The sequence below is a fragment of the Rhododendron vialii genome, chromosome 9a, assembly GCF_030253575.1.
Source record: "Rhododendron vialii isolate Sample 1 chromosome 9a, ASM3025357v1".
Classification (NCBI taxonomy): domain Eukaryota; kingdom Viridiplantae; phylum Streptophyta; class Magnoliopsida; order Ericales; family Ericaceae; genus Rhododendron; species Rhododendron vialii.
Window position 1 is genome coordinate 29,930,446 of NC_080565.1, and position 12,430 is coordinate 29,942,875.

General features: G+C 38.7%; 1 protein-coding gene across 1 annotated transcript; it reads right to left on the reverse strand.

Moving 5' to 3' along the window:
• Positions 1 to 601: 601 nt before the first annotated feature.
• LOC131299782 (GDSL esterase/lipase At2g03980-like) lies at positions 602 to 2,012 on the reverse strand. Its single transcript, XM_058325360.1, has 5 exons — positions 1,892 to 2,012; positions 1,601 to 1,740; positions 1,248 to 1,490; positions 817 to 1,116; positions 602 to 721 (listed from the first exon to the last, which is right to left on the reverse strand). The coding sequence occupies exons 1-5, from the start codon at positions 2,010 to 2,012 to the stop codon at positions 602 to 604; spliced, it is 924 nt and encodes a 307-aa protein (XP_058181343.1).
• Positions 2,013 to 12,430: the final 10,418 nt, after the last annotated feature.

The following is a 12,430-nucleotide window of genomic DNA, read 5'->3' on the forward strand; positions in this document are numbered from 1 at the left end:
TATTACACATTCTATATTACGCATTAATAAATCAATCTAGCACCTCACCGTTTGCTACTACGCACTCGTAGCCACCACAACAACATATTATTTGTATAAGAGAGAGCTCATATAGTTGGAGAAGCTTGAGAAGAGCTCTAGGCCTGAGGCCTTATGAATATCTTTCGAGATACCTTAAGACCCTTTATTCTTGGAAAGTGCAAGAAGTGTTTGTTGTTAGTTAGAGTTGAACCCAAGCTCCTTCAAGACCCTTTTGGACTTATTATGCACACATTAACGCATTGAGAGAGCGATACATTCAAGTTTTGAGTACAATAACAAGTTGTAGTTATCCCACAATAGTTCTGTTGAATTCCAACTTTTCAAATAACATATCATCTTCGTTAACAATACACGATAAACGTCAAGGAGAGGAAATTAAACATCGAAAATATTTAACCACCACAAATACTAGTTGTGGCCTTAACATGCATGCAACGGCCTAACACCGGCAAAGTTCTTGGAAAACAAATAAAATTACCCAATTCAAAAGTACTTAAAAGGAACCCTAGTACAATGACACCTCCTCTTGGCAAAAAGCCTAGGCTGCTCCAACAATAAGTCAAAGCACGTTTGGCGAGCACATTGTGCCGTTGAAGCATGCAAACGAGAACACCCGGCTTGCGGCCACGTTCAGATGCAAGGAGTCAACGTACAGGTAGTGATCCACCTCCGCGCCACACTGCCAATTACATGCATCTTTGGGTTCATTATCCCTACACATGAAGGGGAAAAAAAAACCCAAAACGATCAATTTTCTTTTTTGGATGGAATTACGCAAATCAGGTTGAAGAAGTAAATCTTGTGCAATTTCATACATGAATATTTAAACTTACCGAAAGTTGGGCCCTGCTTAAGGTTCGCCACGAAGGCAAAGTTATCCGAGAAAGAAAATAAAGCGCCAGTTAGGTTCGACTTTAGCCCATTTAGCAGTTGCGGGAGCCCCATGCTATACGGGAGCACCTTTTGATTGACAGCTCCGTTATAGCAGGCAAAAGAATTTGAAAACATTGGGCTACATCCCAAGGGCCATATATTGTTGATCAACATTTTGCCGGCTGCAAGCTTATGCAACATCTTCCCGAAAGCAAAAAGACAAAACAAAAACAATAGTTAGAATAATAGAAAACAGAAAATAATCTTTGTTAGTTTCCTGTGTTTTTAAAAAAAAAAAAAAACAAACAGAAAACAATCCCTTCTTTTTGTACCTTCAAGCGTTGAGCAAGAGCTTCCAAGAGGAGTTCGGAGAACACTTGAGGAGCCAACTGGCACAACGTCCCCTTACTCGGTGGGAGGAAATTCAAGTTAAAGTCATTTATACCGAATGACACAAAGAAAATCAATTTGGATAGATGATCCCCCATTTGCTGCTGATTCAAGAATTTGCACAAATATATCGTCATTGTGACATTGAACAACTCAATTTGAAGGTCGAAGTCCCAGTAACTCGTCTGATTAGGGGGGAAATTGTACAAAAATGTTATTTTCACTAGACCGAAAAAAAAGAGGAAAAAAACAAGAGAGTAAAAGCAAATGTAACAAATTATCCTTGATTACGTACATTATTTCTATAGTTGATCCCAATTTCAGACAAAATTCCAGTTCTAGCCACTGCGTAGTTGATTCCAGTTATGGTCGAAGCATTCAACACGTCCGTCAAACTTTGGAATGGTAGGGCATCTGGAAGCCCTAAGAGAGAAGCTGCAACCCGAAACCAAAAACAAAAAAGTTAGTCATGAGTAGGAAGCAGGGATTGATTTCATCACTTCAAAAATAAAAGTTAATGAAGGAGAGGTAGGTTAATTTTTTCCAGTAAACTGAGCAATGGTTTTCTCGTACAGGGAGGGATTGCCTCCCCAACCATTGCCGCTATCAACTGTTGAGTTGCCGAACACGTAGATACCCAATGCCATTTGCTCCGGGTTGCGGTCATCCTGCCCATGAGATGCAGCGGAGGCGGAGAGGATCACCATGAACGTGATGAGGAAAAGACATATCGCGGGAGAGCAGCTAAGCCATTGGAGATCTAGTTTGAAGGAACGATCAAGAAAGGAAGGAAGGGAGGGAGGAAGAGATTGAGTGATGATGGGAATATTGCGGTGGTGGAGCAACCGAGCAAAGAATGGGTGTGACGGAATTTATAGAGAAATAGAGAAGGGGAGGGAGCTCTGGGACGTTGAAGCTTAGCCATGGCTATCGGAAACTTCAATAACAAGTTGTACTTATCCCACAATAGTTCTGTCAATCTCCAACTTTTCAAATAACAGATCATCTTTAGCAATACAGGATAAACGCCTAGGAGAGGAAATTGAACCATCTAAAACACTTAACCACCATAGATACTTGATCTGGCCTAAACATGCAAGTAACGGCCTAACATAGGCAAAGTTCTTGGAAAACAAATAAAATTACCCAATTTAAAAAGAACCCCCAGTACATCTTATTAATTTATTACACATAATGGATAGTTGTGTATCTCTTTTTTCTTTACCACTAGCCTTATCATTTACTTCTTACAAGATAATGGATTGGAAGTGATTCAAAATTATATAGCATCCTACAAAGAGCGAGCCTATACATTTATAGTTCTAGTACCGAAAAATCAACACAAATTAAGTAAATTTTGCTCCTTCTGTGTCATTTGTGCTGAACATGGATTGGTCTAAGAAGTGTATGTATGTTTTACAAGGTAACAATATATAATTTTATATTGATCTAAAATTGTTATTAACTATGACAATAAATTGAGATTTACATCAATGTGTTCTTCTTATTTATGTAGGATGCCTACAAAAAGCGCAAGACATGTGGAGAGCGTAGCAACCTGCCTACCTAGTTTTTTGGAATTGTCACGCTTTTAATTGGAGTGTTCGAAATTTTTAGTTAAATTGAACAAATATGCTCAAGCGTTTTAGATTGTTTATTTTTTGAATCACTAAATAAATTGGTGAACAAACAGATTGTGATTTTTTATTTGTTCGGGTCTTTAAATCTACTCCGTGCATAGCTCGTGCATATTCTGTGCATAGTCCGTGCATATGTTGTGCATAGTCCGTGCATATGCTGTGCAAAACACAGACTTTATTCTACTTAAGGATAAAGTCAAAAAATGAAAAAAAAAAAAAAAATGAAGCCTGCAAACAACTCAACTTAAATTACAAACAATCTAAGAAAAAATAAATCAAATGTAATATCAATAAATCATTATATCAATTTATGAATTTAAACTATAACATAATTATGTAGACAACTACAAATTATCTTCATCAACAATACACTATAAACATCTAGGTGAGAAAATTGAACATCTAAAATATTTAACCACCACAAATACCTTAACATGCATGCAACGGCCTAACATAGGCAAAGTTCTTGGAAAACAAATAAAACTACTCAATTCAAAAGTACTTAAAAGGAACCCCAGTACAACGACACATCCTCTTGGCAAAAAGCCTAGGCTGCTCCAACAACGAGTCCTAACATGTTCGGCGAGCACATTGTGCCGTTGAAGCATGCAAACGAGAACACCCGGCTTGCTGCCTCGGTGAGACGCAAGGAGTCAACGTACAGGTAGTGATCCACCTTTGCGCCACACTGCCAATTACATGCATCCTTGGGTTCATTATCCCTATGCACGAAGGGGAAAAAAACCCAAAGCGATCAAGTTTCTTTTTTGGATGAAATTATGCAAATCAAATTGAAGAAGTAAATCTTGTGCAATTTCATACGTGAATGTTTAGACTTACCGGAAGTTGGGCTCTACTTAAGGTTCGCCATGAAGGCAAAGTTATCCGAGAAAGAAAACAATGCGCCAATTAGGTTCGACTTCAGCCCGTTTAGCAGTTGCGGGAGGGCAAAAGAATTTGAAAACATCAGGCTGCATCCCAAGGGCCATATATTGTTGATCAGCATTTTGCAGGCTCCAAGCTTGTGCCACGTCTTCCCGAAAGAAAAGAACAAAAAAAAAATAGTTGTTAGAATAATAGAAAACAGAAAGTAACCCTTGTTAGTTTCCTCTGTTTTTCAAAAAAAAAAAAAAAACAAACAGAAAACAATCCCTTCTTTTTGTACTTCAAGCGTTGAGCAAAATCTTCCAAGAGGAGTTCGGAGAACACTTGGGAAGCCAACTGGCACAACGTCCCCTTGCTCGGTGGGAGGAAATTCAAGTTAAAGTCATTTATACCGAATGACACAAAGAAAATCGATTTGGATAGATGGTCCCCCATCTGCTGCTGATTCAAGAATTTGCACAGATACATCGTCATTGTGACATTGAACAACTTGATTTGAAGGTCGAAGTCCCAATAACTCATCTGGTTAGGGGTGGAAATTGTACGCAAATATTATTTTCAATAGACCAAAAAAAAAAAAGGAAAAAAACAACTAGAGAGTAAAAGCTCATATAATAGATTATCTTTGATAATGTACATTGTTTCTGTAGTTGATCCCAATTTCGGGCAAAATTCTAGTTCCAGCCACTGCATAGTTGATTCCAGTTATGGTCGAAGCATTCAACTCGTCCGTCAAACTTTGGAATGGTAGGGCATCTGGAAGCCCCAAGAGAGAAGCTGCAACCTGAAACCAAAAACGAAAAAGTTAGTCATGCTTAGGAAGCAGAGATTGATTTCATCACTTAAAAAATAAAAGTTAATGAAGGAGATCTAGGTTAATTTTCACCAATAAACTGAGCAATGGTTTTCCCATACGGGCAGGGATTGCCTCCCCATGCATTGCCGTTGTCGACTGTTGAGTTGCCAAACACGTAGATACCAGGTGCCATTTGCACCGGGTTGCGGTCGTCAAGCCCGTAAGATGCAGGGGAGGCAGAGAGGATTACTTGGAACGTGATGAGGAAAGGACATATTGAGGGAGAGCAGCTTAAGCCATTAGAGATCTATTTTGAAGGAACGTTTAAGAAAGAAAGGAAGGAAGGGAGGAGGAGATTGAGAGATGATTGGAATATTGCGGTGGTGGAGAAAGGAATGGGTGTAACGGAATTTATAGAGGAACAGAGAAGGGGAGGGAGCTCTAGGACATTGAAGCTTAGCCATTGGTATCGGAAACTTCAATAACAAGTTGTAGTTATCCCACAATAGTTCTGACGATCTCCAACTTTTCAAATAATAAATCATTCAGCAGAACAGGATAAACGCCTAGGAGAGGAAATTGAACCATCTAAAACATTTAACCACCATAGATACTAGATTTGGCCTAAACATGCAAGCAACAGCCTAACATAGGCAAAGTTCTTAGAAAACAAATAAAATTACCCAATTTAAGAGTACTTAAAAAGAACCCCCAGTACATCTTATTAATTTATTACACATGATGAACAGTTGTGTATCTTGTTCTTATTTTTTTTACCACTCGCCTTATCATTTACTTGCAAGATAATGGCCGGATTGGAAGTGATTCAGAATTATATAGCATCCTACAAAGAGCGATCCTTTACATTTATAGTTCCAGTACCGAAAAGTCAACACAAATTAAGTAAATTATGCTTCTTCCGTGTCATTTTGAACATGGATTGGTCTGAGAAGTGCATACATGTATTACAAGGTAACAATATATAATTTTATATTGATCTAACATTGTTATTAACTATGACAATAAATTGAGGTTTACATTAATGTGTTCTCCTTTCCTATGTAGGATGCCTACACAAAGCGCAAGACATGTGAAGAGCGTAGCAACCAGCCTACTTAGTTTTTTGGAATTGTCACGTGTTTAATTGGAGTGTTCGATGTTTTTAGTTAAATTGAACAAATACGCTCAAGTATTTTAGATTGTTTATTTTTTGATCACTAAATAAATCTGTGAACAAACAGAGCGTGATTTTTTATTTGTTCGGGTCTTTAAATCTATTCCGTGCATAGCTCGTGCATATTCCGTGCATAGTTCGTGCATAGCCCGTGCATATGCCGTGCACAGCACGTGCAACACACGAACTTTATGCTAGTTAAGGATAAAGTTAAAGAATGAAAAAAATACGAAGCCTGCAAACAACTCAACTTAAATTACAAACAATCTAAGAAAAAATAAATCAAATGTAATATCAATAAATCAGTATATCATTTTATGAATTTAAAGTATAACATAATTATGTTGACAACTATAGCTTATCTTCATCAGTAATACACGATAAACGTCTAGGTGAGAAAATCGAGCATCTAAAATATTTAACCACCGCAAATACTAGTTGTGGCCTTAACATGCATGCAACGGCCTTACACAAGCAAAGTTCTCAGAAAACAAATAAAACTACTCAATTCAAAAGTACTTAAAAGGAACCCCAGTACAATGACACATCCTCTTGGCAAAAAGCCTAGGCTGCTCCAACAACAAGTCCCAACATGTTCGCGAGCACATTGTGCTATTGAAGCATGCAAACGAGAACACCCAGCTTGCGGCCTCGGTGAGACGCAAGGAGTACAACGTACAGGTAGTGATCAACCTTCACGCCACACTACCAATTACATGCATCCTTGGGTTCATTATCCCTACTCACGAAGGGGAAAAAAACCCAAAGCGATCAAGTTTTTTTTTTGGATGGAATTACGCAAATCAAGTTGAAGAAGTAAATCTTGTGCAATTTCATACGTGAATATTTAGACTTACCGGAAGTTGGGCTCTACTTAAGGTTCGCCACGAAGGCGAAGTAATCTGAGAAAGAAAACGATGTGCCCATTAGGGTTGACTTCAGCCCGTTTAGCAGTTGCGGGAGGGCGAAAGAATTTGAAAACATCGGGCTGCATCCCAAGGGCCATATATTGTTGATCAACATTTTGTGGACTCCAAGCTCGTGCAATGTCTTCCCGAAAGCAAAAAAACCAAAAAATAAAAATAAAAGTTGTTAGAATAAAAGAAAACAGAAAATAATCCTTGTTAGTTTCCTCTGTTTTCCAAAAAAAAAAACAAACAGAAAACAATCCCTTCTTTTTGTACTTCAAACGTTGAGCAAGAGCTTCCAATAGGAGTTCGGAGAACACTTGGGAAGCCAACTGGCACAACATCCCCTTGCTCGGTGGGAGGAAATTCAAGTTAAAGTCATTTATACCGAATGACACAAAGAAAATCAATTTGGATAGATGATCCTCCATCTGCTGCTGATTCAAGAATTTGCACATATACATCGTCATTGTGACATTGAACAACTCCATTTGAAGGTCGAAGTCCCAATAACTCGTCTGGTTAGGGTGGAAATTGTACGAAAATATTATTTTCAGTAAACCAAAAAAAAAAAGGAAAAAAACAACTAGAGAGTAAAAGTTAATGTAATAGATTATCCTTGATTACGTACATTGTTTCTATAGTTGATCCCAATTTCGGGCAAAATTCCAGTTCCAGCCCCTGCGTAGTTGATTCCAATTATGGTCGAAGCATTCAACTCGTCCGTCAAACTTTGGAATGGTAGGGCATCTGGAAGCTCCAAGAGAGAAGCTGCAAACCCGAAACAAAAAACAAAAAAGTTAGTCATGATTAGGAAGCAGAGATTGATTTCATCACTTCAAAAATAAAAGTTAATGAAGGAGAGCTAGGTTAACTTTCACCAGTAAACTGAGCAATGGTTTACTCATACGGAGAGGGATTGCCTCCCCATGCATTGCCGCTGTCGACTGTTGAGTTGCCGAACACGTAGATACCAGGTGCCATTTGCACCGGGTTGCGGTCATCAAACCCGTGAGATGCAGGGGAGGCGGAGAGGATGACCCGGAACGTGATGAGGAAAGAACATATTGAGGGAGAGATGCTAAGCCATTGGAGATCTAGTTTGAAGGAATGATCAAGAAAGAAAGGAAGGGAGGGAGGAAGAGATTGAGAAATGATGGGAATATTGCGGTGGTGGAGCAAGGAATGGGTGTAATGGAATTTATAGAGGAACAGAGAAGGGGAGGGAGCTCTAGGACGTTGAAGCTTAGCCATGGATATCGAAAACTTCAATAACAAGTTGTAGTTATCCCACAATAGTTCTTCGATCTCCAACTTTTCAAATAACAGATCATTCTGCAGAACAGGATAAACACCTAGGAGAAGAAATTGAACCATCTAAAACAATTAACCACCATAGATACTAGATTTGGCCTAAACATGCAAGCAATGGCCTAACATAGGCAAAGTTCTTGGAAAACAAATAAAATTTCCCAATTCAAGATTACTTAAAAAGAATCCCCTGTACATCTTATTAATTTATTACGCATGATGAATAGTTGTGTATCTTATTATTATTTTTTTCACCACTAGCCTTATCATTTACTTCTTACAAGATAATGGATTGGAAGTGATTCAAAATCATATAGCATCCTACAAAGAGCGACCATTTACATTTATAGTTTCAGTACCGAAAAGTCAACACAAATTAAGTAAATTCTGCTTCTTCCGTGTCATTTGTGCTGAACATGGATTGGTCTGAGAAGTGGATGTATGTATTACAAGGTAACAATATATAATTTTATATTGATCTAAAAATGTTATGAACTATGACAATAAATTGAGGTTTACATTAAAGTGTTCTCCTTATTTATGTAGGATGCCTTCAAAAAGCGCAAGACATGTGAAGAGCGTAGCAATCTACTGCCTACTTAGTTTTTTGGAATTGTCACGCGTTTAATTGGAGAGTTTGACGTTTTTAGTTAAATTGAACAAATACGCTCAAGCATTTTTGATTGTTTATTTTTTGAATCACTAAATAAATCAAATGGAGTGTGATTTTTTATTTGTTCAGGTCTTTAAATCTACTCCGTGCATACCCCGTGCAAAACACGGACTTTATGCTAGTTAAGGATAAAGTTAAAGCATGAAAAAAATACTAAGCCTGCAAACCGCTCAACTTAAATTAGCTCAACTTAAATTACAAACAAGCTCAGAAAAATAAATCAAATGTAATATCAATAAATCATTATATCATTTTATGAATTTCAACTATAACATAATTATGTTGACAAATACAGATTAGGTAATCCACATGAAGTCTTGACCCTGATGCAACTTGTCATTATGCACTAAACAGGAAAGAGCTTGACTTATTCACGGAAGCTCCGTGAATAGGGTATTCACGGAGCCGTGCAATTACACTAATCTGTTTCGCTAATCAATGGTTGGGATATGTTTTTAAACTATTGCGGTTAATAAATATCTTTTAATGGTAATAATTTATTTTTAATCCGAATCGTTCGAGATTATGGAGGCTCCATAAATAAGATTTTCTCTTCTTGTCTACGCAGAGGGAAAGTCGAAATTCAATCACGGTTTCCAATTGAAGGCCAAGTCACCATGGCTTCACTTCCAATACCAAGAGCTCCCTCCCCTTCTCTGATCCTCTATAAATTCACGCTCCCCCACAGTCCTAATTCCTCGTTCCAGTACACTATCTTAATCTTCCTTAACCTTGACCGGGGTCGGTCTCGGGGTGAACCCAACAAGCTTCCGGGCTTGGGCAATCCCTCATCGCGGGGCAACCAAAAATAAATAAATTAAGCATGAGGTATGTAATAAATATAAAAGATAGCACATAAAAAATAGAGAGGTTCTTTGGCCCAGTGGTAAGGCCATGTATTTCCAATGAAAATGGACAACTAAGCATGAGGACGGGCTCAGACAACCCAAATGTTGGAGCCGGCACTGACCATGGCCTCCCTCTCCCTCAAGTGTTTTCTAGTTTTGTTCGTGATCATCTCCGTGTCTTCCTTTGGAGGAGCACAAGAAGCTCTGGGTAAAATTGCGCCGGCATTGTATGTGTTCGGTGACGACATGGTCGACTCGGGCATGACAGGCCCATTTCGTCTAGAAAAATACTGTCTCTATTAATCCTCTATTCTCTCTTCCATGTTGTATTGTTCCGTACAAACACTCTGCTAGATTTTTGCAGCTAAACTTTGCGGACTTTTCGGAACTTCCGCCGCTTGTCAACTTGTTAGAAGAATAAAAGGGATCTATTAGCACGAGTGTCAACTATGCGTTCGCCGGTGCTAGCGCTGTGCGGGAGACATCAGACAACTTCCTAAACTATGTGGGAACCACATCACTCATATTTTCTATTTTCCTCTCTCTGGGCGTGTTTGATAGGAGGTTTGGGAGGGGAGGATTGGATTAATAATCCCATGGGGCTATTAATTCCTTGTTTGGTTAGGTTTTTGGAGGGGGGACTAGTTGTCCCATGGGATTGTTAATCCCCCAAAATGGGGGTATTAGCAATACCATGGGGGGAGTGTTACTAGTAATCCCATCCCCATGGGATTGAGCAATACATGTTTAAAAACACACTTCAATCCCAATCCCAATCCTAATCCTAACCAAAACAAACATGTTATTTACAATCCCTTCCCATTCTCAATCCGAATCCCAATCCTAATCCCGTGCAAAACAAACATGAATAAATAATTCATCTTTTCATTAATAATCCCACCTCATTCTCAATCCCAATCCTAATCCCACGTCATTACGAATCCCCTCAAAACGAAATCTGTAATCAAACACGCCCTTTGTTCTTTATTTCCTTACTCATTTTTTTAGTTCAGTATAAATATAATTTTTTTTATCACACAGACTATCTACCGGCCATTCGACCACCAACTATGGTTGTTCTGTTCAACAAGACCGTGACCGACCATCTTCCTCAGATGTTCAATCCTCAGCAAGTTCAGTCACACCTAGCGAAATTCATCTTCTTGGTCTGTTTCAGGAACAATGATTTTCTCTTTAATCTGCTACCACCTAGCAACCAGTTGCTTAGCCAGTCAACTCCACAGGGTTTTTCTGATATCCTCGTCGATGCCTTGACCACGCGGTTGAAGGTAATCAACCACATACTTTGTGCTTAATGTTGGAGTTTATTATCTGAATTTTTGTTGGGTATAGATAAATGTAAAATTAATGCTACACTAATACGGTTTATTTTTTGGGTGTGGGGAAAGCATTATATGCCATGCGGGCGCGGAAGATGCAGGTCAAAAACGGCTGGCCTTTGGGCTATTCACCGGCATTCATGAACGGCACGGAATGCTACAACTACACGATCAATGACATGGTGATACCTTACACTAAGGCTCTTCCCATTGCTTTGCGTCAATTGAAAACAGCGCTCTCAGTATCCCTTTTCTCTACCACCAAGGAAATTTGGTTTTTCAGAGAATTGGCCCAGCGGCCGGGGAAATATGGTGAGTATAATGAAGAATTAAAAAAAAAAAGAAGCCCTTTTCAATTTCTGAAATTTTGAGTAGTATTGATCACTTATACTGTTATATGTTTTTGTTTGTAGGTATAGTGAACACAACAGGAAAATGCACCCGCTCTAACATAGGTTAGAACTGCAACGATTTCCTCTATTTTGATGGAATATACACGACCAAATTGGAGCCCACCACGCGATGGCCATCAATTGCTTCAACTCCATGTTTTGTGCACCATTGAACATCGTGGAAGTTGTCGGGGCCAAACCTCCCTGTTGATCAGATTGGACACTGGTTTGTCCTATGCCTCCTATGCCATTCTGGAGTTGAGGATGAGATTTGCATGAATCCTTTCCTTAGAATTTGAAGTTGCCACTTTACTGTTGCACTACAAGAAGACTACTAGTTTGTGGTTTGTCTACTTGTGATAACTGGTCTATGTATGGTAGTGTTTTTGCTTTATCAGTGGGCATTATTAGACTTTTCTAAGTTTTAGTTTCCTTGGGTGCTTCTTCTATCAGCAGAGGATCTGCCTTCATGGAATTTGTGTTCTTTGTTGCTTAAATGAAACAGCTCAACAAATAGAAAGACAAGACATGATGCCAGCTGATTGCATTATACGACATATAATCACTTTTAAACGAAGTCAAATCACAATATGATTTGTTCACAATAACTTTTTTAAAACACGAAACATAATCATTAATGACGTAAGACTAAGATACATTAACTGATTTTATGGTTCTAGTGGCAATTTTGGATGCCTCAAACACAACACTCCTACAAACCTTTACGACATGAACATAATCTAACTCACAAGCTAAATCAACGAAATCCCTAAAAATATTATGCAAAACATACTTGCAGTTTTCCAAACGAAATCCCTCCGTCGAAACCCTTTGCAATTAACCCACCTGGGGGTTAGGAGAACAGCAATTCCTTCAACCATAACAGCAGATGTATCACAACCGAAGTGAAACCTTCATCATCCACTCGATTGCATAAAGCATACAATTAGCATCTAACAGTAAGCCCCCCAAAAACTTATTCAAATCACGTTCGACCACTCGATGCCATAAAACAAAGGGAAGCAAGCCTCTGTCCCATGTATAATTAACTGCACAATAGTGCTAAACACAGGCATGTGCACAGACGGAAATTAATTTGACACGGATAGGGATATGGATTCGGATAGGGATACAAAAGAATAGTCCATTTTTGCATTT

Bases quoted from the DNA above. Each gene is read 5' to 3' on its own strand.
- LOC131299782 (XM_058325360.1), bottom strand. From the start codon at position 2,012: ATGGTGATCCTCTCCGCCTCCGCTGCATCTCATGGGCAGGATGACCGC. The intron at 1,741-1,891 runs GCAATCCCTCCC...TTCGGGTTGCAG, and splicing joins TAGCGGCAATGGTTGGGGAG to CTTCTCTCTTAGGGCTTCCA. The intron at 1,117-1,247 runs GTACAAAAAGAA...GCTTTCGGGAAG, and splicing joins CTCTTGCTCAACGCTTGAAG to ATGTTGCATAAGCTTGCAGC.